Source organism: Hemiscyllium ocellatum, chromosome 22 (genome assembly GCF_020745735.1).
Source record: "Hemiscyllium ocellatum isolate sHemOce1 chromosome 22, sHemOce1.pat.X.cur, whole genome shotgun sequence".
NCBI lineage: Eukaryota > Metazoa > Chordata > Chondrichthyes > Orectolobiformes > Hemiscylliidae > Hemiscyllium > Hemiscyllium ocellatum.
In genome coordinates, this window is record NC_083422.1 from 47092019 (window position 1) to 47118924 (window position 26906).

The window sequence follows — 26906 nt, forward strand, 5'->3', positions numbered from 1 at the left end:
TAGAAAGTGAAGATGTGTTTGAGAGATCAATGGCAGCACCCATTTGGTTAGAGTTGAGAATCAAAAAGAGAATGATCGCAAACAGAAGTGGTGGGTGGGAATGAGATAATGGAGCAAATCTTCAAAGAATCACAGAAATGTGGTCACATTGGGGACTTTAATCATGCAAGTATTGATTGGGTTAAAAGAGTAAGAAGAAAGAGGAATTTCTGAATTCTATTCAGCAGAATTTCCTTAATCATTACGTTCTCAGCCCAAATAGAGATCAGCACTGGGGGTCTAGTGAATGACTAGGCCCAGTGGTTTGGGGAAAGAAATAGGATAAGAATATCATTGTATTAAATTAATTATGGAGCATCTAAAGTAGAACTAAAATTAAAAAGAGTTAGAGTCAAAGGTTGAGAGGGAATCTCAGTTAGGTAAAATGGAATCAAAGGCATAATAACAGAAATGCAAGAATATCCATAAAAATAATAACACAGGTACAATTACATCAAATCAACACATTTTTTTCAGTAAAGTTTAGATACATTCCACCAAGGTCAAAAGATAGGGAGCCAAAAGCTGAGATTCTAGGATAATGTGGAAAATAAAGAGTGTGATTAAACAAAAAGAAATTGCACAAGGTACATCAGGTAAATATTTCAAGTGAGAGGTAGATACAATAACTTGAGGGAAGTGAAAAGGAAAATACAATTAGCAGAGAGAGAAGACAAAAGTGGAATGGCAGTCAAAATAAAAGAGGACCCGAAAGCATGGAAGTGTTAATCCACATAGTAAGAGACTGAGTGAAGTATGTTAAGGAGGGCCGGCATACAGTTTGTGAGTGAGTGAGTGAGTGAGTGAGTGAGTGAGTGAGTGAGTGAGTGAGTGAGAGAGAGAGAGAGAGAGAGATCAATCACAGCGAGGTCATGATAATCTCCACAACACCAATGGGGAATCATTAATTAATCTCCTCCGTTGGTAACAGCCAATGGCCTGTCCAACTGAAACTCACCAAATAAATCCTTTATTAAGTCAATCCTGAGTCACTTGTGGCATAGCGGTAGTGTGGCTATCTCTGAGCCATGAGGCCCATGTTCAAAACCCACCTGCTCCAGAAGTGTGTATTAATATCTCTGAGCAGGTTGATTGGAAAATACTGAATAAAACATCCAGAATTGGGTCCATTGATCTATCTGTCCCAGGCTGGGACTAGCCCATGTATACCACGTCTTATGACTCTATTTTGGTGTTCCACAATAAATTATGCTCTTTGCCAGTTAGGCTTCCTGAGTTATTACAGAGGGTGAGAGCAGAAAGAGGGAGCAAGAGAGGCAAAGTAAGAGAGAAAGATGGTGAAAGCAGAGAGAATGAGTATACATTTCATAAGTACCCTCGTGATCTTGTATTTATAGATGGTCCTTGTCAAAGTGCAGTACCCATAGACGTGATGGTCGGTGTTCAGGATTACAGAGGTCAGAGGCAACTCGGCTTGACAATCTTGTTTCCGAATAGCAACATCATTCATCTTTCCACGGTGATCAACAGATGTAGAAGATGCTGGGAAATAAATTAATATGTGGAGCACATTCAGCACAAGTTGTGAAACGTTGCATATTCCAAACACAAACTATATTTTAAACATGAGATATAAGCCAATTATTGAACTTGTGAAGGATATTTAACCGGGCATTTGCTGAACATCAACAACATTACTTGCATTACATAACACCTTTAACATAATAAAACTGTCCCAAATTGCTTCACAAGAGTGGAATCAAATAAAATCTGACACCACATCATGAAGGCATTATTTAAATCAGATAACCAAAAGCTTATGTCTAAGACGCTCCTTAAGACCTCTGAAAGGAGACGAAAGAAATAGAGAGGTGGAGGGGTTTAAGGAGGAGATTCCAGGGTTTATGGAAAAATTTTGATTTTGATTTTATTTTGCACTGTAAGAACTTAAGATAGTTTTTTTTGAGAGCGAAATTTCTCAAGAAACCATTAGTGAATGGTGCATTTTGAAGGTGCAGTGTTGGATTAGTTTAGGCTGAATGAATGAGAATAGGTTGTTTGTGTTAACTAGCTGCAATTGAGGACGGTTAGGAATTGATAGATTGGTAATGGATAATTGTAAGTTGTAAAGTTAGGGATTGCTTAAACTATTGACAAAGCACTACCGGACTTGAATGATATGAAGAAGTGATTTATGAGAGCAAAGATAGTACATTGGTTGGACTAAAACATATCGTAGGATGGATAAAGGGACTGCAGTTGAGATGCTGAGTAAGAAATTTCCAGTGGCAAGAAATTATATTGTACAAATTTGTGAAAAATGGGAAAAAAGAACGAAGGAAAGGATGCTATCGCTCCTTATAAAAGAAGGGAGAAACCCACAATACATTCCTCGGGGAACTCAGGATCTGGAAGGGCAGAAGAATGCGCTGCTCAGTTTACATGAGGGAGCGGGAAAGTGGATCAGGGCTTTTGAAGATGAAACCACAGGGCGATTGCTGACTATAGGAGACGTGAAGGCACTGCTGGTGAGGTTGGTAGGGCTCCCGAAGTTAAAGGAAATAATGGTCCGAGCCCATTTGAAAAATGTGGCAGACAATCCAATGATTGATGGGGTCGGGTTTGATCGAGTGAGACAGAATGTATGGCAGGCCTTAAGAAGCTGTTATCAACCCAAAATGGACCCCCAGACTCTGAGAGGGGATCCACTGGGAGAAAATGAAAACCCGGCTGCCTACCTGGACAAACAGTTAAAGAAGTGGAGGCTGGAAACAGAGCAAGACAGAGGCTAATCAGTTGCTGACCACAGTGTTCCGAAATTCCATCGTTGAGGCAAAGCTCTCCCAAGTCAGGTCAAGACTGGAGGAGGTGGTCTGACATCATCAATGGGCCATCAGGAATTTAGAGATCATGTAGCTCATGCAGTTGAAAGGTTTCGAAAAGACAAAGTGAAACTATCTGAACAGCAGGAAGAGGTATAAAGGAAGCTGGTGCAAATGCAGCTCAAAGAGCTTAAAAAGAAAGAAAAAGAAAAGGCTAAAAAGGTGTTGCCAGTAAGAACCGACACAGTAATCAACTCTGGCGTGAACTGAGTGCCGGTACAAGGGGGGTCCAATAAGGTAGCCAGACAGAGAAGCTTTCCTGCAGGTGATGTACCCAGGGCAGGGCAGATTTAAACAACAGCCTAAACAGAACTGGAGTCCCCAAGGACAGGGACGTAGGAATGGGGTCTAAGGTACATGATAAATAATCAGGCTCAAGGGGGGCCAGAAATGATGTCCTGGGAATGCCATCAACCAGACCACTTTAGGAGGAATTGCCCTTATTGGACTGGGCCCTCTCTGCCCTACAGCGGGCCTAGATGGCGGGAATCCCCACTGGCCACTTCCCAGACACCTACAGGCCCAGCAGGACCTGTTAACCCGTATTGGATGTGTTAGGGATGCCCTGAGAACCTGGGTGGGTAGGGGCAGTACCCTGTAGTAATATGGGAGGCTGATCAAGAACCAGTAATACAAGTTAATATAGAAAGGCAGCAGACACTGGTGATGATAGATACTGGAGCTACATACACTTGTGTACAGCCGCGGCATGCCTCTCACCTTCCCATGTCAAGTATATTTGTTAAAACTGTAGAGTTCTCAGGGAAATCACAGTTAACTCAATTTATAGCTCCAGTAAGATTAGAAATGGAAGGTAGGGAGATAGTTCTGCCACTATTAGTGTCTAAAGAGATGCCAATTAACTTGTTAGGTAGGGATGCTTTACTACAGTCAGATGTAAGACTGGAGTGCACATAGCAAGGCTTGGTCGTAGAAAAGGCCAATACATAACTGGTAATGCAAGAAGTTAAAGGTATTAACACTTATTGGATAGGGGATATAGCAAGTGACATTCAAGACATTCAAGACAGAAGTGATGACGATGTTGACTAAAGCAAGACCACCTAAGTCTGAGCTGCACTGTACCGTGATATTTGATGAGTCTCAGGATGAGGTGTTAGAGAGGAAGTTGCAGCAGGAAGTCACTGCTCCACAACATTTGAGAATGAAGCAATAGTATTAAAGGAGCAGGGAGTGATCCTGCAAATAGAGAGAAATGCATTCCTGGAAAAGTGGTACAGTGTATCAGGCGCTGCACCACATGTAATCTTACCGGTAAATAAGGGATATCAATCTAAGGACTTAGGACATATGGCCAGGCATGTAGAAACAGTAAGGGAATGGCATATGCTCACGACAGGGATTTGGGAATCCGGGGATGGCAGCTATATTAAAATCCTAGCATGCTGCAACTTGACAAGGAATCCGAAGGAAGTCAAGGTAACACCCCAGCAGAGCATGCCAGTGACAATGGAGGAAGATGATCAATATGGTAATGAGCAATTAGATGCATTACCAGCCACTTTGTGGTCACAGCATGATACAGATCTGGGGATAGTGAATCAGCTAGCCCAGTGGAAATAAGATTGGGACAGTAGTGAAATTTCTGACGAATGAAGTTATCTTAAGGTTTGGTATACCATTGGAAATTAGTTCAGACATTGGGTTGGCCTCCATTCAGAAAGTAGTTAAGTTGGTGCTGCAGTCTTTGAGAATCAAACAGAGGTTTGGGTGCGTGTATCATCCCAGTCACAGGGTATGGTGAAAAGGATTAATGGGACATTGAAAGCCAAATTAAACAAGATCTGCGAAAGCACCAACCTTAATTGGGTTGATGCGCTGCCGCTGGCGCTAATGAGTTATCGCATGCAGACTAATTGCATGACCAATCTAACACCACATGAGATGCTCACAGGTAGACCTATGCCAGTGCCTAGGTGGAGAGGCTAACTATGGAGAGACTATCCACCTGCAGGAAACACAAAGGGAACCACCACCTGTCAATGAGGAAGGACCTATTAAACCCGGGGATTGGGTGTACATGCAGGTTTTTCGAAAGCACTGGAATGAGCTGAGGAGAGAAGGACCTTTCGTAGTGACTAAGGCATCACCTACCGCCATCCAAATGGAAGGACAAAATGTATGGTACCACCTTAATCAGTGTACTAAAGCTCTCCCACCAGCACAAACTAACTCTAACACTGAGGTAAGTGGAGCTGAGGCCGAGGAACTTGGACATGGGCACACAGGAGGCTAGTACCCCTCAGCAGGGTTCCGAACAAGGTAGAGGTGAAGTTCTTGGGGATACTGATCATTCCAGAAATGATTGTGATGGAGATGTGGAGCATAATTCTCCTGCAGCAGGGATGGGGAAAACATGGGAGATGCCCATGAGACCCCCCTCTCTGATGCCAGGCCTGCATACTCAGACTTGGAGACCATTAATTTTGCAGACCTGGACTGGTAATACCAGGGTCACTCAGGCTGTGAGGCAAAGATTAATAGAAGTACAGACCTCGCTGCCCTAACATGGGTACGCGCCCGTGACAATCACTGGTATCAAAGGGCCAACTATATGATGATGGCTAGACAGGACTGTTTCTTGTGTACAAAAGCAACCCCTCATACTATGTTGTCCCTATGCCTTATAACTCGACCACCTGTGCTCAATGGCGTTTACCGCATTCTAGCCGATCTCTCAACCCGGATGATTCATCAACTTACAGGCAATCCCATTGCCGTTTTGGTGCCTCCTACTTCAGGCCTCTATGTTCTATCAGCAGGATGATGTGGGCAGGCAGCAACTCCAAAGGTGGTGTGGCTATAGTACCCCGTGGTCCACCAGTAAGCCTAATTACACGTTCCCTATGGCTGCTTTCAGGATACAGGAAGGGTTGAATTTTGAATGCTTTAAGCGAAATGGCTCCACAGCAGTAGGCTATTTTAAAAGTCTTTGCAGGAATACGATTGAACTCGAGGTGGACACCACATCTGGGGCTGTTTTAAATTCTCAACGCGTCCCACTGGCAGATACTTGGTGGCTGTGTGGTAAGAAAGGAGGGTTGCACTCAACACTGCTCGCTGATTGGAGTGGCAGCTCTGCCCGTGTAATGCTCCTACACGACGTAGTTATATCACCACACACACAGCTTGATGCTATGTCACAGTCAGCTTTGCGCCGAACTAAGCGACGGTATGGCCCTGATCCGACAATTCGGATTGCTAGCATAGGACAGCCAAGAGATATTCGTAATGAGTTTAAGGTCCGCAATGAGATTGCCATGGGCTGTGATCCCAGTGATAGGGGTTAGCAAGAATATTGAATGGATTAATACATTTATGAAGGAGGAGAAAGTGAGGACTGCAAATGCTGGAGATCAGACCTGAAAAATGTGTTGCTGGAAAAGCACAGCAGGTCAGGCAGCATCCAAGGAGCAGGAGAATCGACATTTCGGGCATAAGCCCTTCTTCAGGAATCGAAGAAGGGCTTATGCCCAAAATGTCGTTTCTCCTGCTCCTTGGATGATGCCTGACCTGCTGTGCTTGATTACATTTATTACAACCATTTATCAATTATACTGACGATGCCCTTGTGGCCTTGGGAGAACAATTGGATGCTACTACCAAAATGACATGACAAAACAGACAGAGCTTAGATTGGATACTGGCAGATAAAGGTAGGGTTTATGTGATGTTTGGGGAGCATTGTTGTACCTTTATACCTAACAACACTAGCCCTAGGGGATCTTTTACTAAAGTAATGGAAAAACTATAGAATCTAAGATGGGAGCTAATAGACAATGTGGGGTTTGGTCATCAGGCTTTTGATTAGCTGAATAATATATTTGGGTTATGGGGAGCATGGTTTGTTAAGATTAGTCTTATTGTAGGTGCGGTTTTGCTTGTTGCCGCCTTCGTCTTTTGTTGTGCTTTACCTTTTATTACATCCTTTTTAGTTTGTGTCACTACACGGCAACTTGTGGTCATTTCAACTACCCCGGGAAGTACTTACTCCTCTGATGGAACCCTACCACTCTACTATTATGATCTGACAACTGCCACATGCAAGGAATATGTCCACGTGGGGACATCAATGATACTTCTGAAGAAAGCACGGGTCTGAGATTGTGAGGGATCTTGGGTCTTTTTTCCTGTTCTGGTTATTGGAGGACAGGTTTTTGGCCCAAAGGTCCCCAGGAATGGAGGAATAACCCTTTAAGTCTCAGACTCCGAAAATTATTTAGTCTGTGTTGGGACCTACATTGTTTGTATTGGGCACAAGAGGGGCTGAGCTTATTGTCTTCTTACTCTAGGTGAGACCAGTAAGTCCCAAAGGGGGGATTATGGAAAATAAAGATCATGAAAGCATGGGAAGGATTAAAGCATGAAGACCACTGGGAATCTGTGGTCTGTGGAAGGCAGGATGGGATAAGAATAGTGGAATGCTTTTACACCAATTAGCAGAGTAAGGTTAAGGCTGAAAGGTCACTGTGGCAAGATGAGATAACACAAGTAATAAAGCAAGTTTCTCTGTTAAGTGTTATTATGACAGGATTGGGACCATAAATATTTGGGACATGACATTAAAATATCTAATTAATAGTTAGTAGAGTCAACTTGAGACAGGAGACTATTGTAATTGATGGAATAGCTAAATAAGTATCATGACAGGTTAGTCTGGAATGGAAGATCACTGTAGCAGAGTTAGCATTAAATATCTAACTGTGACATTAGAATAACATTAAGTAGAATATACAACTAAAGATATAATGGGAACTAACATCACTGGTTTATTGTGTAGTTAGAGTGAGGTACTTTGATTAATATAGTTGGACGTGCTGATAAGCTAACAGAAACATGACAAAAAAAGATATAAAAATCCACTGACTCTGAGGTTGGGGGCATTCAAGAATCTGCTTTCTTAGTGTCACGGTTTTTTGTTTGCAAATAAAAGACCTACTTCTTGAAGAACTCTCTGCGTCTCCTGGTGATTCTCGATATTTTCTCCACAAAAGATGCAGGGCAGATAAACATATATTTTGCTCTTCATTTTCTATTCATTTTCCCTAAACTGAATTGATGCCATGGGCAACAACGTCATGTATTCCTTGCGTACATTAAGCTTGAATTTAAAAAATGAAGCAGGAGTCAGCTATTCATTGTCTTGAGCCTGCCCCACCATCTAAGACCATCATGGTTGGTCTGATCAGAGCATTAACTTCATTTCACTTTCCTGTCCGTTCTCCAAGAATCCTGAGATCAAAATTCTGTCTCACTCAGCTTTGATTATCTTTAATGATTTAGTCCCCAATGCTCTCTGGAGTAGAAAACTCCTAACACTAATGACCATCCGAGAAAATAAATTTATTCTTGTCACCGTCTTAAATGGGAGACTGTTAATTTTTAAACTGTCCTAAACTCTTTCACCAGGAAAAAAGTCTCAGCATCCATCTTTTCAAGCCCATCAAAATCATGTATACTTCAATAAGATCATCTCTCATTGTTTTAAACTCCAGTGAATACAGCCTATCCTGTTCAATCTTCCCTCATAAGACAGCTTTGTCAATCTAGTTAAGAGGCACATTAGCACCACCCAATCCAATACATTCCAGCAGGTGCCTTTGGAACAGGCTCCGTGGCCAATTTCTCCTTCCCTGACTATATGAGCTACCATTTCTCTGGCTAGGAATTACTAATGCAGCAAAAAGCAGGAATCAAACATAGGACATTCCTGATCCCCAATGTTCCTGACTATATGCTACTCACCAGACAAACTTGCTTTTAAAATACATAGTAAGTATGCTGGAAAACTTGGTACCTGCTGCTTCCCCAGATACAACCCTATAAAAAATAGCGCCACATAACACCAACGTCAAACATTTCCCCTGTAGACCAGTGTCTTATAACAGAGAATATTCTGTCTTAATACCTCATTGGGAGAATTTCCTGAGAATAAATTTAAATATATCTTTATCGGATAGGCAGAATAGAAGTGGGAGGGGGGAGACTCTGATAGTAAAAAATGACAAGAACATGAAGGGGAAATGATATTGGTTCAGAAAATCAGGAAGCAGAATCAGTGTGGGTGCAAATTAGCAATAGCAAGAATCAAAAAATCTGGTGAGAGTAGTCTATAAGCCTCCAACAGGAGTTGCAATAGTAGTAATACTCTGTTGAACAGAGCATTAAATAAGGAATTATCGGAGCTTGTAGCAAAGGCAATGTAATAGCTCTGATGAACTTTTCCAATCAAATGGTGAGAGTGATCTGGAAGACACTTGTGGAATGCTTTTTGGGACAGTTTCCTGGAATACTATGTAATGGGATCACCTAGGGACAAGCTATCTTAGATCTAGTTCCGTGTAATGAGATACGTTTCATTAAGAACACCTTAATAAAAGATTCATAGGGAAAGGGAACATAACACAATTGAATTCTATTTGCAGTTTGAAACTGACATTATTAAATTATAAGCAAGAATCATAAACTTACCCTCAATAATATAGTCTGAGGGTGAACTGGCTAAGGTTGGTTAGTCATATACACTAAAAGGTATGGCAGTGCATAAACAGTGGGAAACATTTGAAGAAACTCAGAGTATTCATTAAAATGCATTACATTGAAAATTAAAAACTGAGTCAATGATCTTCTGTGGCTTTCTGAGGAGGTTAAGAACTGTATTACATTAAGAGATTTATTTGTTGCAAAGAGCAGCAGGATTTGGAGTATTTCAGAAATTATCAAAAGGCAAATCAATATGTTGGGGTAAAAGGCCAACAATAGGATATAACAGCAACCTAGCCAGGAATGTAAAAACAATCTGAGAGAACTTTTATAAGTATATAGAAAGGAAGAGAGTAACTAAAGTATTGTTGGTTCCTTAGAAGAAGAGCAACAGGATAAATTTTCATGTGCAAGTTACTGTCCGACCCAGGGAGATGGGATCTCAACCTGTTAGAATGATTACAGTGACTAGACATAGGACAAATCCAACTGGGTCAAAGGTACTGAAAGGGAATGATTATCACCCCCATGGTTTGGATTAATACAGTCAACATCACTCCACAAGAAGGACAAGGAAACAATTTCACTGCATCACCTCATAAACAAAGGTTGTAGATGTTATTAAATAATACAAACCATCAACATCAGACTTTAACAATTTCAACAAAGTTTGTCAACTGTGCAAGCAATCTACTCTAATCTCACTATTCTGAGACACTGATCACAGTTATAAATTTGCAGTCAGTAAACTGATACAGCTGAATTACTGTGATAATTATGGCTTCTTCAACCCTACTCCTCTACCTGTCAGTGAACCTTGTCTGTTTGTTATTTGTTGATTCACTACCAAATTTTAAATGCTACTAATTATGATCCTGAAGTTAACAATTGTATCTGATGAAAGGTAACTTCATAGATGTTGCCTGATCTGCTGAAGTTTTGTAGCATTTTATAGTATTTATTAACAGTTGCTAACTTGTGACTTTGTTCTTTAATGGTTTAGCAAAGAAGGTTAATTCTGGTAGTTTGTGTGCATCTTAAAAGGGAGGTTAACAGTGTAAATGATAATAGACCTGAACAAGTTCAATAATATTTAGACAATTTTCAATTAGATGTGGACCGCAAGTTGAAATCATGATCATTTCCTGGAATAGGAGTTAAGGTGAGGGTTTTTGTCTGGTACAAAATCTTAATAAATTTATTGTCAGGATGTTGAATGCAGTGCTCAAACTATGGCTGGAATAAAGGAAGTAAGTCACAATGATTAGAAACAGAGCTCATATTACAACAAAAGAAATGTAAAACTGCAAATACAAATTTGTTGCGAATTCCTGACTGAGACAGCAGTCCTGGGTCCTCTTCCTACCTGCGAGATCTCCAAGAAGATCAAATCTAGTCAGCCAAGTGGCTCCATGTGATTTGTCATCTCCAGTCTGGCTTGCCAATATCAGGCAATTCACAATTTTCTTTGACATGTGAAATGCAAGAGAACATCCCATAATTTCATCTTTTATCTCTGTTGGACAAAAAAAAAGTGAATAAGGTAAAACATTACAAAGCCAAGGCAGGGAGACAGTGCATGAGCTGGCTTTGAGACAACACAATACTCAAAAAGGAAATCTGGTGCAGGTTAAATTAGCCAGGGGACGAAACGTTTGCAACAAAAACTTCCAGCTCGGCAAACAGAACCACTACAACAAGCACCCGAGCTACAAATCTTCGCACAAACTTTGAGGTTAAATTAAGGTTGACATTTTACAGTGTATTTAACACCCATGCTGTACCTGTCTTGGGTGAATCTGAAAGGGCAGTATGGAGGGAGCTTTTCTCATTATCTACATTGGGAAAACCTATCACTAGATCAACAAGCAACTTGTTTGCTTAGGGACTGTCTTTGACAATCCAAAGATAATTGGGAACAACAAAAACTTAGCCTTTGTAAATAAGATGATTGTGGATCATTTTGGGACTCAGCTGACAAATGACATGCATCTGTGGAATGGTTACCTGTATATCCGAGGACTTTAAACTGCTTGGAGGGTTTAGCATTCAAAATGAACATATGTCCATCAGAGCATCCAGCCAAAAGGTACTGACCCCCGTGGTCATATCTAAAAGATCACAAATAAATTAACAGAAGATTGGAAGCTGTACCTTTCATTGCACAGTACTGAAGAGCAAATATTTTTACAGGTCAGTTGTATACTACAAAAGTCTGAGATTTCTTTAAAATCACCGAAGCTTTTAAATGATTTATAAACAATGGGTTGAAGATTTCAACAATCCAGGATGACCAGATAAAACAATTTGGTCTTGTCTCTCTCAAATTCCAGGCTTCTCAATACAGGGTTGGCTTTCTCTGAAGTAATCCAGTGTTTTGGATCCAACGTTCTCTGGAAATGCTGCAATTGTTGATATAACAGCCATTTTACACCAATAATAAATGAAAACAGAGTTAATTTTCTTGTTAATTGTGGGAACAATGTCGGGCAGGAAGAAACTTTCTTTCAGTTCTTTGAATTTGTACATACGGACAACGAAGATTAGGGAAAATCTCTCTGGTCCATCCAAACATGATACCACTTTGTGCATCAGTATTTAAACTCCTATCCAGTCAGGTGATTTATTGGGTTTAGCTATAAAAATGTTAAAAGCCCCAGGCTGATTGGAGAAGAAAGTAATTGAAAAAAATTCCTCTTTTATCAAAACGAGTCCCGGAAATCACACTGGCATTGTTACTGAGGTGGTCACACCAACACTCCTCCACCCTGCCCCCAACCAGAAACAGGACCAGCTCTCACTTGAAGGAATTCAGTAAATCTGTATTAACTGCTCAGAGTCAGCAGCCTGTAAAAAGGTTCACTGCTCAGTGATAAAAATTCACCTCCTGATATCTAACCTAGATACAATCTTGTGCAATTTAAGATTGTGACCCCTGCTCCCCCAAACCCAATTATTGAAACAAATCTCCACACAAATGCAATGTACTCCCTTCATTATCTTATGGGATCCCCCCATACAAATGTGCCTCTGTAAAGTGTCTTGTCATTCTCCTCTGTACTCTCTCCAAAGCCTTAATATGTCTGAGGAGAGGAAACTGACTACAGTATTTTTAAGTGACATTTGATTAAGGATGTTAATCTTGCTATTATTTGTCTGTGTAAAGAGATACCTCTTGGTTAAACCCTTTATGCTCCTTTTCTTGTGTGCACTTCAATGGTGATTTTCAATGCTTGCCACAGGGGGCGAGAAGAGCAAGTGGAACACATGGGTGAGCAGGCCAGGAACAAAAGACAAAGGCAAAGTAATAATGTAGGTAAAGGAGCGATTGATACAACTAGCTGGTGTAAATGTTAGCTGTGAAAGGGAGAAAATGTGTCCATTGTGTTGATAGCAAAGCTAAGATAACACAAACAAGGTGGGAGAAGGTGGGGAATGTAAGAAAAATGGACTACTCTGAAGTTGGGGAACTCAATTTTGAATCCTAAGAGCTATAAAGTGCCTAAGTGGTAAATGAGGTGTTGTTCCTCCAGCTTACATGGAGCTTTGTACCACAATGTTAGAGAGTTAGCAGTGAAGCAACAACATGTCCTTTCAACCAATGTCCTCTCAATGTATAAAATATTATGGCCTGATTCGAGGGAAGTTGAAGTTTTCCTGGTTTCCTTTTGCTACTGCTCCCAACCAAAACTACTGAAAATAAATAAGCAACTTAGAAAACTCAAGATACAGAAGTGAAAAATATTGTCCTCTCACTGCCCCGAGATAATCTGAAAGGTTTCATACAAATATCATTTTTGCTTCCTACTTACTCTAGACACTGTATTGATATATTGTGGAGATGGATTTGGTAAACCAGGTGAGGAGTCTCCACCTTTGCCAGATTTATGAAATAGATGTGACCAGTTTCAGTGCCCAGAGCAACATAGTTGGAGGAAGGACAGCTCGCCATAACTTTAATCTGAAAAAAGAAGGAAATGTCATGAATTTTCACTCATCAATGTGTTAATGTATACATAATTTTTATTTAGCACTACAACTTCCTGGGGTTTTAATCTAATCTCCAGCATGCCCCCACCCCAGTGAAAGCAGGGTAGTTAACATGGAGCAGTCATGATTTGGAGATGCTGGTGGTGTTGGACTGGGGCGTACAAAGTTAAAAATCACACAACGCCAGGTTATATTCCAACCACCCGATGAAGGAGTGATGCTCCTGACCTGCTGCGCTTTTCCAGCAACACATTTTCATCTCTGATCTCCAGCATCTGCAGTCCTCATTTTCTCCTCTTTATATCTGAGGAGTCTAGTTAGCAGTTCAATATGTTGAGACATGGCAAGACAACACAGTTCTAGTCCTTGACAACCACCTATTCAGGAAGTCGAGGAGTTCAACTTCAAATTTCAGAGTTTGACCAGGATTCCAAAACCGAGTTGACAGACAGATAAAAAGCATGTTTCTAGAGGTGGTGAGCTTGCGACTTAAGTGGACGCAGGCAGCGAGGAAATGAGTAACCTATAGGCAGCCAAGAAAGACCAGACTGATAACGCAGAAGTCCCTTGTACTTATCTTGTTCTCCAGCCAAGATCAATTCTGAATAACTATAGGGGAAATGGTTCCTTTGGGGAATAGGGTGTCTGGGCATGGATGGTGGGTCGACAGAAGATCAGAGTAGCAATAACGATAGAAGATTCAATAGTCACAGAAGAAGAAAGGGCTTTTGTGGGTGCACATATGAATCCAGAATAGTCTATGGCTTCCCTCATGTCACTTAACTGTTGCAAAGGAATGTGTGGTTCATATCTGAAACAAATGGATTGGAATTTATGCTGCCCCTTCCCAGCAAGTTTGAAGGTGGCAAGGGTGGGAAGGTCACAAAATTGTGGTCTGCTCAATGCCATTGGACCCAACATGAACAGTTTTAAATTTTACAGAGGATGGTGGAGACAGCAGGTCGTTAGAAAGCTGCTCTGACCTGAATGGTATCTGGCTTCCTGAGTGTTGTTGAAGCTTCATCATTCCAGGCAAATGGGGAGTATTCCATGCACTCCTGACTTGTAGTAAAAAATGAGGTCTGCAGATGCTGGAGATCACAGCTGCAAATGTGTTGCTGGTCAAAGCACAGCAGGTTAGGCAGCATCTCAGGAATAGAGAATTCGACGTTTCGAGCATATGTTGAGTGTGCCTTGTAGATAGAACAGGCTTTCAGGAATTGTGAGTTACTTGCTGCCAAGTTCCTAGCCTTTGACCCAATCTTGTAGCCACAGTATTGATATCATTAGTCCAGTTCACATTTTGGTCAATAGTAAACCTCAAGATTATAATAGTCAATTTTATCATTGCAGATTGCCATCAGGGGCTACTCAGGGATGTTGCTGGTTGTGGGTGCAGGGTGGGTAAGGGTTGGGTTCTACTGCAATGCTCATATGCTGAGCATAATGGGGGAATACTCCCAAACGTCACACTATGACCTTAGGCCAGGCAGGTGGAACACCAGAGTTTTCCATCCAATGTGGAACTCCACAGTACAAAGGACACCATTGAGCCCATCAAGCCTGTCCTAGCTGAGTAAAAGAGCTATCCAGTTAAACACCTCCCCACTGTCCAGACACTGCTTTAATTATTTTGAGGAGAAATAAGAAAGCAGGACTAGAGAAACAGGATTGTTTACCTTTACTGGAAGGATAAGTGTACTGATGAGTTTCCCATCTGCAACTGACCACACCTGCACAGCACCTAATGTTCTTGCTGACTGCAATCAAACACATAATCAAAACAGACATAATCACCAGGACAAGAAGTTGGACATTACATAGTACTCCTCAGACAATTTCATTCAATTTTATCCCCAACTCTGAATACTTGTTTAACCACTTGCACATTGTCCGATGAGTGTATCCCTGTGCTATATCTGTCCTGGGAGTATTTGATGAGGTCAGAGTAATTGGAACTTCGCTCTGTATCAAATCCCATATTCTTTGGGGATGGTGACTTTAAAGCCCCTACAATTTACAGTTCTGTTTGTACTTGATTTTCACAGGCTGGCAATTTTAAAAAGCCTAAGGTCTCTGTCTAAGACACAAAGGACTCTCATTAACAGATATAAATAGGTCCGCTGAGATGCCTTGCAGTCCTGAATGATATTTTAACCATTGTTTGAGTGGACTGCCTATGGTACAGACCTCCTCAGTGAAATCCATCAGGAAGGAAGCAGTACTTCTAAGTGTCCTTGGGGCTAGGAGAAACAAGAGTATTATACTTCCTATCTCTCATTTGCTGTAACCTTCCCAAACATCTCACTATATTCCCACCTCTTCAAACCCACAGGCTACACACTCTTCAATCTTCACCTTGCCAGCCTTTGAACTGGATATAAGTGTGGCTTGGCAGATAAAGTGGTCTGGGCTCAAACTGCTGGAGTCCACTCTTACACTCCTCTCTTGTACATCAATGACATTATATGTGCAGTTTATTGCCCCGACTGTACAAGGTGCTGATGAGACCTCATCTGGAGTATTGTAAGTAGTTTTGGTCCCCTATTGAAGAAAAGATATATTTTCATTGGAGGCAGTTCAGAGAAGGTTTACGGGCACCATCCCTAGTATGAAGGGATTGCATTTTGAGTAAAGGCTAAACAGTCTGGAGTTTGGATGAATTAGAGGTGATTTCATTGAAACATACAGGATTCTTCAGGAGCTTGACAGGCTAAATGCTGACAGAATGTTTTCCCTGTGGGTGAGTCCAGAACCAGGCAATATTGTCTCGGAATAAAGGGATGCCAATTTAAGACTGAGATGGGGAGGAATTTCTTCTCTCTGAGAGTCTTTGGAACTCTTTGCCTCAGAGAGTTGTGGGCAGAATCCTTGTCTGTATTTAAGCTTGAGATAGATAGATCTTGATCGGTACAGGTATCAAGGGTTACAGGTTTTACACAGGAAAGTGAATATGAGAAATGTTGGATCAACCATGATCATAGGATCATGGAATATGCTCGAGGGACTGACTGGCTACTTCCATTCCTATTCGCATGGTCTTTTGGTCTTAAAGTTTCCTTCTCTCCCCACCTATCCTGTTAATATCCTTATTTTCAATACTGCAATTAATGCAGTATCAATCACCTATCTTATCCCTGTCGAGATTGTGTTGCTGGAAAAGCACAGCAGGTCAGGCAGCATCCTAGGAGCAGGAGAATCGACATTTCGGGCATAAGCCCTTCATCAGGAATGAGGCTTATGGGCCGGGGCTGAGAGATAAATGGGAGGGTGAGTGGGGTTGGGGGGAGGTAGCTGAGAAAGGAATAGGTGGATGAAAGTGAGGGAGAAGATGATAGATTGGGGGGGTGGAGCAGATAGATTGGAAAGGTGATGGTCAGGTCATGAGGGCGGTCCCTAGTTGGAGGCTTAGGACTAGGATAATATGGGGGGAGGGGAAATGAGGAAGCTGTTGAAGTCCACTTTTACCCCGTGTAGTTGCGGAGTCCCAAGGCAGAATATGAGGCATTCTTTCTCCAGGCTTCAGGTGGTGACGGTTTGGTGGTGGAAGAGGCCCAGGACCTGCATGAGTGGGAAGGGGAGTTGAGATGTTCAGCCAAGGGGCAGTGGGGTTGGTGGGTGCAGGTGTCCCAGAGAGAAGTTCTCTGAAATCATCCACAAGAAAGTGTCCTGTCTCCCTGATGTGCAGGGTGCAACAGATACAGTAGGATGATATTGCTAGAGGTACAGGTAAATTTCTGATGGATGTGGAAGGATCCCTTGGGGCCTTGGATAGAGGTGAGGGGAGTGGTGTGGCACAGGTTTTGCACTTCCTGCAGTGGCAGGGAAAGATGCCAGGAGTAGGGTGTGGGCCAGTAGGGGGTGTGGACCTGAAGAGGGAGTCACGGAGGGAATGGTCTCTCCAGAAGGCTGAGGGGTGGGGAAGGAAATATAACTTTGGTGATGGGGTCCGTTGTGAGGTGGCGGAAGTGGCAGAGGATGATGCTACGTATATGGAGGTTGATGAGGTGGCAGATAAGAACTGGGGGGGGGAGGGTTCTGTCCTTGTTGCATTGGGATGAGTGGTGCATGAGGTGGAGGAGATGCACTGGAGGGCATCATCAACCACTGGGAAGAGATGTTGTGATCTTGGAAGAAGGAGGCCATCTGGGACTTTCTAAGGTGGAATTGGTCATTCTGGGAACAGATGCAGCAGAGGCTGAGGAATTGGGAATAAGGAATGGCGTTTTTACAGGAGGTAGTGTGGGAGGAGGTGTAGTCTAGGTAGCTTTGGGAGTCGGTGGGTTTGTAGTAGATGTCTGTGGTTAGTTGGTCACCAGAGACAGTGATGGAGAGGTCCAGGAAAGGGAGGGAGATGTCTGAGATGATCCAGGTGAACTTGAAATTGGGGTGGAAGGTGTTGGTAAAGTTGATGAACTGTTCAACCTCCTCGTGGGAGCACGAGGTGGCACTCATACAGTCATTTATTTAGCGAAGGAACACGTGGGGGGTGGTGCCAGTGTAACTGCAGAAGATGGACTACTCCATGTACCCGACAACGAGGCAGGCATAGCTGGGTCCCATGAGGGTGTTCATGGCTACCCTTTTTGTCTGGAGGAAGTGGGAGTATTTGAAGGAGACGTTGTTGAGGGTGAGGACTAGTTCAGCCAGGCGGATGAGGGAGTCGTGGAAGGGTACTGGTTGGGACCTGGGGTGGGGCTGGAACTAGAGGTGGGGAGGAGACAATCATTTGAGTGGGTGTGATTATAGGGTCAGGGGTGATGTCACCAATGGAAGTGACACTCGCAAAGGGGTGGAAGTGAGGCTAACAGCAGTGTCCACAGGTGCAAAAGTGACGTCACACGTGACGACGGCGCTGTTTCGGTCTGGTTCTCGGTGGTGACATCACTGCTGGCAGAAGTGATGTCAGCAAAAGAGTCTTCAGTGTCCAGGTGAGTGGTGTCTTTAGGGGCAGAAGTGGCTGTGGTGGCGACAACTGTGGGGGTGAAAGTGGCATGCACAGCAGGTATCATCACTCTGCCGGGCGGTGAATCTCGCGGTGGTAGTGGATCCTGTGGGGGTCAGGGCAGCGGTGGTCTTCACAGTAGTTGCAAAGGTAGTTGAGTGGATGGCGATCGCAAAGGTGGTATGGTCAGCAGTGGCTGCGGTCTGTGCGGCAACGGTGGGGGGTTAAGTGACATCATCGTTCGCCCTGGCGGTCGTGAAAGGATTGGCCAAGTGGCTAATGGTGTCTGAACAGTTCCAGAGGCCAGGAGGAGGTTCTGGAATTTTCGAGGAAACCAGTGTATTGGAGTAAGTAGATGAAAGTTTGCTTAACTTATGTTCTTTTATGTCCAATAGAAAAAAATGTTTGTTGAGCACATGAATTCTTCTGATGAATTCTTCTGAGAATGTAGAAGCACAGAGGTCCATTGCAGGACCTGTCTTATCCTTGTCAACCAATGACCATGAGCAGCTATTCACAATGGCAGGATGGCCACTGTTCCCTTGCCCATTTACATTTTAAGGTTACTTTTCATTTCTTCATTTACAAAGATTTCTTACTTCCAAAACACTGCATTGTTAATGAGGTGGTGCGGCACCTAATAAATCTTTTGCTTACATTTATAGCAGACTAGTTACTACTGTAACACAATTAAATGAGGTCAAATACTACACAGTAAATACTAAATATGGAATAATAAAGGACTCAGTTTTAAAGATCCTTCAATTTCCAAAGTTCTGGTGACCAGAACTGTAAGCAACACTCCAGCTGTGGACAAACTAGTTCCAGTATAATCTCCCAGTTCCCATATTCTCTATCTTGGTTAAAGAAATATTGAAATGATCTAATACAGTAACAGGGAGTTGACGTTTTTAGTTTTGTTACTTTTAATCTTACCACACAATATTGTTTCCCTGTCCCCAGCAGAGCTGCTGATACGTAGTCCCCACTGTCTATGTCTAAGATTGTGGTCACCTTGTCTGGCTCTGATGGCTTGTAAATATGCATTGAACCCTGAGAGGAAAAGGAAAACAAAATGTACTTTTCCCTTGTATTCCAAAACCTAAAATCATTAAATCATCATTATCAGAGCTCACCATAACCAGCCTCTCTGTTTGCCATTATTCACAAACTGGTATTGTTTTTTCACTTCATAACTCCAAATCATTATGGCAACAATTTACATTTACAGAGCAGTGAAGGCAGGAAGGACAGACAAGAGGGATTTGGGACAGGACGGGGAGGAAAGATGTGGAAGGCATGAAGTGGATGTGTTATGGGCAAGGCCAGACCACTTAAAACATTCTCAAGCAGGCAGCACAGACCATAACTTTGCAATTTGTTTTGGTTAATGTATAGTGAAAATTACCTGGATTACGTTTGTGAGGTTGACTACCAGGTTTTAAAACAGACAAAAGTTTATTCACAAAATTACACAATGAAACACAAAGAACAGAATAAAGAACCCCTACAGAACTCAGTCTATCCAAACTAGACTTAATTATGCTGTTCCAAATATACACAACAGTCCCAATAAGCAAACCCTCTTGAAACACAGTTGAAAAATGGAACAGATGTATACAGGTTGAAATTAGAAGGGCAAAGAGAGAGAGAGAGAGACAGACAGACAGACAGAGAGCTTGTTTCCACACAGCTCACTGTTGAACTCCCAAATAGTTCTGGACTGAACTAAACTGCTCAGCCCGAGAGTTGACCACTTCCCCTTTCATTATACAGATCACGTCTAAAACATGACCACTATGGCCTGAAGTCTCATTTGTTTACATATAAATAAAAATGCCTCTCAATACCCTTTAATCTCTGTACCAAACAAATCTAATTGGCACCGAGAGCAGTTTATTACCCCTCTGAAAAAAACCAAAGACATAGTATCCTTGAGAAAAGGAACAGCTTTTAGAAAAAAGAAACCAGTTTTGTGACAATAAGAATAGAGGGATGAGGAGAGTGAGATGCTGATGAAGAGAGGGTATGGGAGGGGATGGGAAGGTGTTGGATGAGGGGAAGAGTGGGTCAAGGAACGCAAGTGGGGGAAGGACAAGGGAGATGGAGGAGAAAGGGTGATGACATGGGGAAGAGTGAGGAGAAGGAGAGCATGGGGTTGGAAAAAGGTTAAGGGAGGATGTAATGAAAAAGGGAAGAAGGGATATGCCGAGAGGAGATTGAGTTGGGGAAAAGATGGGATTGGAAGAGATGATGAAGGGTGTAGAAGGAGAAGTGGGGAACGACAATATTAAAAACTTAAATGAGGGCAATTACATAAAGATGAGGAGTGGACTGTGAAAGGAATTCAGCAGAAAAAACAGTTGAGAAAAATTGGCAGATATTTAAGAAAATAGCCCAGGTCTCACAACAAAAGATATATTCCAGTTAGGAAGAAGGAAGTGGGTAAACTGACCATGGTTAACAAAGGAAGTTGAAGAAAGTGTCAAATTGAAAGAAAAAAAGACATGTTATTTGAAAAAAAAGGTAAACCAGAAGATTAGGAAAGTTTTAAAAGCCAACAAAAGATGACCCAAAAATAATAAAGTTCAAAATCACACAACACCAGGTTGTAGTCCAACAGGTTTATTTGGATAAAAGCTTGTACTTTGAAATAAACCTTTTGGCCTCTAACTGAAGGTTGTGTGATTTTCAACTTAGTCCACCCCAATCCAAGACTGGCACCTCCACATCAAAAATAATAAAGAAAATAAACCATGAGAACAAAATGGCATGTAGTATAAGAATAGACAGTAAGAGCTTTTTTAAACAAATGCAAAGAAAGAGAGAGGCCAAAGAGAGTGAGATTGGGAAAATAATATTGGGGAACCAGGAAATGGCAGAGGAATTGAATAAAGTCTTTTTATCGGTTTCATGGTAGAGGACACTATCGTTATTCCAAACATTCTGATAAATGAAAAGACTGAGGCGGTGGGGGGGGGGGAGAGGTGGGGGGAGGTGGGTTATCATTGGTGAGGAAATAAATACAAAAGCTATCACTAGAGAAAAACTACTAGAGAAACTAATGGGGATAAGTTCCCTGAATTTGATAGTTGGCATTCTAGGGCTTTAAAGGGAATAGCTACAGAGGCAGTGGATGCACTGGCAGCAATCTTCCAAGAATCCTTAGGTTCTAGAAAAGTCTCAAAGGATGGGAAAACTGCTAATATTTGTTCAAACAGGGAAGGAGATAAAAAAAAACAGTAACTATAGGGCAGTCAACTACTACAGAGGATGGAGAAAAGGATAAATAGGCAGCGTCTGGTGAGGTGGATAGGGGGCTGACAGAATGGTAAAGGAAGTAGGAGAAGGGGTAGGGGTTGCAGGGAGGAGCTGTAGTGGGAAGTGCAGGGCATTAGTTAATAATTCAGCACAACAGAAGGTCATTTGGCCCAACAACCAGCTTAACATCAACAGTACTTCAGTTCAAAAGTCACTCCTGCTGCAGTGTGGTAGCCCACAGCATCACAGTCCACATGGAGTGATGTGGAAAGAGGGGAGTAATTGAACTCTGTTTCGTTTGTATATTAGGAGTGCAGGGCTGGAGTTCAAGTTGCTGGCATCACTGTGAACTTCATCAAGAAGAAGAAAGTAAAACTGAACTAATCAAAACTGAAAATGTGTTGCTGGAAAAGCGCAGCAGGTCAGGCAGCATCGAAGGAACAGGAGATTCGACGTTTCGGGCATAAGCCCTTCTTCAGGAACTAATCAAAACATAACATAATGAGATCGCAAGTTACAGGTCAGTATTAACCAAAAAAATTATGTTCTCTTTTGAAATGAAGCAGGAAGGAAACGCTAAAAGGTTATATTTGTAATGTACAAATCTTTAATAATATGTGAGAGTAATCCAGCTGGTGTGTGTTTGCAGTCTGAGAGATCAGCACAGCCTGAAATGATCGATTTTACCTTTTCTGTAGCAACAAGCAATGATTCAAAATCCACTGAGAATGCGATATTCCTAATTGGCATTCCTACTGAAAAGCATTCCTCAATCTCCACTTTGTGGGGTGTCACCTCGATACAGAAGAGAATTCCATTCTGGGAAATAAATGGCGATCAGTTAGCAACATACAGACACAGGTTTCATGGATGTTCCACACATGCACAGGCACAGAAATACATTCAGGTACATTCATATTTCACGTAAGACTAATAAATATAAGAAACTATGCACATGATCAATGACACTCATGCACACATGCCAACCCAGTCCCCAAAAAATACTTGAATCAACCCAATCATAAATGCAAAATTTAACCCTTCCCTGATATTGAATGGAGTGGGCACAGTTCACTTTGGACTGTCTTTTGCTGCCTTTTGTTCTTGGTAAATTATATTATTCAGAAACAAGTACCGATCCTGCAGAATATAGTCCCTTTTTGTTGAGCGCGAGGGTTTTCACTGCACATGGCTTTAGCTCTGGATAGACACTCATCGTAACATTGGATGACATATTTCTCAAACTGCCTAGACAAAAGGAACAATTACATGTTTTAAAGATTATGTTAATTAGCATAGCGGGATAATAAAAGCAGCTCCTAAATTGCAAAGTAAGCCCAATATGTGCACAAAAAAAGACTATTCATCCAATAACATATCTCCATCTGAATTCCAGGTGAGACATTACTAGGAAATCCTTGCTGGTCCCAGTGACTTAGACAGACTTGAAAGCACCTGGATCGCTATTTGGAGTATTTCTTAATGGTGCAAACAATTTTCTCTCAATTAACACCCCGAAAAGAACTAGTTGACTGATTATGCATCTCATTTCAGATTGTGGGACCTGGCTCAGCACAATATGATTATCATATATTGTCAAACAATAAATAATGCACTTCAAACATTGCATGCCATACCTGTTAGCTATGAGAGCCTCATTGTAAATACATTGCTATGTCGCGGATTGAAACAGCAAACTGTCTATTCACGGATTAAACAGAGCAGCTGTCTATTCCCAGAATGTCCTGCTTTAGTTTAGATTTTCACCTTGACCATTTTTCATTATTCCAGAGTGTTAGAATGTTTACTTTCAACCAGATGCAGGTGATGACCCAAGGTTTTTGACAAATATCTCAGCACTACCTCAAAGAAAGTATAGGACAAGTTAAGATTTTTAGATGAATTGAACAAACTTAGATCCCTCAACTGTCAGGTCTTCCTGCTGTCTGAATGTAAAAATAAGAAAGAGGTGTGGACCAAGCCCCTTATGCTGATTTAACTGAGCGTAGCTTCAAGGAGCCCTAGCAAAAAAAAACTGGAGTCAATTGGAATCAGGGGATAAACTCACCATTGGTTGAAGTCATACCTGACACAAAGATGGTTGATGTGGGAGTTCAATCATCTGGCTCCATGACATATTTTCAGAAGTTTCTCAGGACTGATATTTTCTGATGGACCTGTTCAGAGATGTAATCACACACCTCTGGAGTAGTTGAGACTTGAATACTAGGGATGAAAATGTGTTGCTGGAAAAGCGCAGCAGGTCAGGCAGCATCCAAGGAGCAGGAGAATCGACGTTTCGGGCGTGAGCCCTTCTTTAGGAATGAGGAAAGTGTGTCCAGCAGGCTAAGATAAAAGACAGAGAAGAGGGACTTGGGGGAGGGGCGTTGGAAATGCGATAGGTGAAAGGAGGTCAAGGTGAGGGTGATAGGCCGGAGAGGTCAGGAAGAAGACTGCAGGTTAGGAAGGCGGTGCTGAGTTCGAGGGATTTGACTGAGACAAGGTGGGGGGCGGGGAAATGAGGAAACTGGAGAAATCTGAGTTCATCCCTTGTGGTTGGAGGGTTCCTAGGCGGAAGATGAGGCGCTCTTTCTCCAGCCATCGTGTTGCTATGGTCTGGCGATGGAGGAGTCCAAGGACCTGCATGTTCTTGGTGGAGTGGGAGGGGGAGTTGAAGTGTTGAGCCATGGGGTGGTTGGGTTGGTTGGTCCGGGTATCCCAGAGGTGTTCTCTGAAACGTTCCGCAAGTAGGCGGCCTGTCTCCCCAATATAGAGGAGGCCACATCGAGTGCAGCGGATGCAATAGATGATGTGTGTGGAGGTGCAGGTGAATTTGTGGTGGATATGGAAGGATCCCTTGGGGCCTTGGAGGGAAGTAAGGGGGGAGGTGTGGGTGCAAGTTTTGCATTTCTTGCGGTTGCAGGGGAAGGTGCCGGGAGTGGAGGTTGGGTTGGTGGGGGGGTGTGGACCTGACGAGGGAGTCACGGAGGGAGTGGTCTTTTCAGAATGCTGATAGGGGAGGGAAATATATCCCTGGTGGTGGGGTCTGTTTGGAGGTGGTGGAAATGACGACGGATGATACGATGTACATGGAGGTTGTTGGGGTGGTAGGTGAGGACCAATGGGGTTCTGTCCTGGTGGCGATTGGAGGGGCGGGGCTCAAGGGTGGAGGAGCGGGAAGTGGAGGAGATGCAGTGGAGGGCATTGTCGATCACATCTGGAGGGAAATTGCGGTCTTTGAAGAAGGAGGCCGTCTGGGTTGTACTGTATTGGAACTGGTCTTCCTGGGAGCAGATGCGGCGGAGATGAAGGAATTGGGAATATGGGATGGCGTTTTTACAGGGGGCTGGGTGGGAGGTGGTGGTAGTCTGGGTAGCTGTGCGAGTCGGTCGGTTTATGGTAGATGTCCGTGTTGATTCGGTCGCCCGAGATAGAAATGGAAAGGTCTAGGAAGGGGAGGGAGGAGTCTGAGACGGTCCAGGTAAATTTGAGGTCGGGGTGTAAGGTGTTCGTAAAGTGGATGAACTGTTCAATGGAGGACTGAATCACCTTCCACTCCGACCTCAAATTTACCTGGACCGTCTCAGACTCCTCCCTCCCATTCCTAGACCTTTCCATTTCTATCTCAGGTGACCGAATCCACCTTCCACCCCAACCTCAAATTTATCTGGACCGTCTCAGACTCCTCCCTCCCTTTCCTAGACCTTTCCATTTCTATCTCGGGCATTGAATACTAGGGACACAATCACTGTGCCACAAGAAGTCTTAAGTTCCTCATGATTGTGTCCTAGGCCTGACCATCTTCAGCAGCTTCACAAATGACCTTCTTTCCATCATCAGGTCAAACATGGGGATATTTGCCAATGATTGGACAATGCTCAGCATCATTCATGACTCCTCAGATACAGAAGCAGTCCATACTTGAATGCAGCAAGACCTGAACAATATCCAGGCTTGGACAAAAAAAGTGGCAAATAAATTCATGACACACAAATGCCAGGCAATGAGAAAACAAAAGAGAATTTAACTATCATCCCTTGGCATTTGAGTAAAACAAAGGACTCTTGATGCTGGAGATCTAAGACAAAAACAGAAATTGCTGCAGAAACTCAGCAGGCCCGGCATCCTCTGTGGGAAGAAAGCAGAGTTACCTTTTCAAGTCTGGTGATTCTTCAGAACTGTTAGCAGCTAGGAAAAAATGGCATTTAAGCCAAAGTTGCAGAATGGGGTTAAGGGAGAGGTGAGCAGGTAGGTGGAGATGGAACACAGAATTCCTATGCTCTATTTACAAAAATGTTCCCTGGTCAACATTTCTGTAGGGTCGTAAATGTAATGTGTTTCTCCTGGCTGGAGAATCTAGAACACAAATACCTAGCCACAAGATATCTTTTTATTCACTCAAGGGATGTTGGTGTCATTGACTGGGTCCCTATATATTGGGCACAAGCCCTTCATCAGGCTTGTGCCCGAAACGTCGAATTTCCTGTTCCTTGGATGCTGCCTGACCTGCTGCGCTTTTCCAGCAACACATTTTCAGCTCTGATCTCCAGCATCTGCAGACCTCACTTTTTACTCCCTATATATTGCCCAGCCTTGGTTGCCCTTGAGAAGGTAGTGGTGAACCACCTTCTTGAACTGCTGCAGTCCATCTACTGTAAGTTGACCCACAATGCCAATGGGGAGAGAATTTCTGGTTATGATATAGATTGCTTTTAGCACAGTCACCCATTCCCACATACTCCTTAACCCATAATCACATTATATGGGTTGCATTCAGTACAGGTAACCCATTTTCTCACTCTCAGCCTTGATTATGTCTTAGTCAGCTTTTCTTTATCTCCTTGTTTCTCTACCTTTTCACCTCTCTGTCTCTGTCTCTCTCTCTGGGCTCCATCTTCATCTATCCACTCACATCTCCCCTTAACCCACATCCCTTCACTTCAACTTCAACATAAATGCTAACTTTTCCTAGTTACTAACAGATCATTGAGTCATAGAGCTATACAACATGGAAACAGACCCTTCGGTCCAACTTGTCCATGCAAACCAGATATCCCAACCCAATCTAGTCCCACCTGCCAGCACCCGGCCCATATCCCTCCAAACCCTTCCTGTTCATATACCCTTCCAAATGCCTTTTAAATGTTGCATTTGTACTTGCTCCAGCACTTCCTCCGACAGCTCATTCCATACACGTACTACCCTCTGTGTGAAAACTTTGTTCCTTAGGTCTCTTTTATATCTTTCCCCTCTCACCCTAAACCTATACCCTCTAGTTCTGGACTCCCCCACCTCAGGGAAAAGACTTTGTCTATTTATCCTAT

The 26906-nt window shown here is 42.7% G+C and overlaps 1 protein-coding gene across 1 annotated transcript in view; it reads right to left on the bottom strand.

Moving 5' to 3' along the window:
- Positions 1-26906, bottom strand: part of cfap43 (cilia and flagella associated protein 43) — a 93480-nt gene that overhangs the window by 46044 nt on the left and 20530 nt on the right. Inside the window, exons 7-15 of the mRNA XM_060841805.1 lie at positions 22718-22830; positions 22270-22401; positions 19258-19374; positions 18218-18427; positions 15056-15136; positions 13199-13347; positions 11394-11497; positions 10753-10902; positions 1376-1542 (exon numbers count right to left, since the gene is read on the bottom strand). Coding sequence (XP_060697788.1) covers positions 1376-1542; positions 10753-10902; positions 11394-11497; positions 13199-13347; positions 15056-15136; positions 18218-18427; positions 19258-19374; positions 22270-22401; positions 22718-22830 — 1223 coding nt within the window. The remainder of the gene's footprint in view (positions 1-1375; positions 1543-10752; positions 10903-11393; positions 11498-13198; positions 13348-15055; positions 15137-18217; positions 18428-19257; positions 19375-22269; positions 22402-22717; positions 22831-26906) is intronic.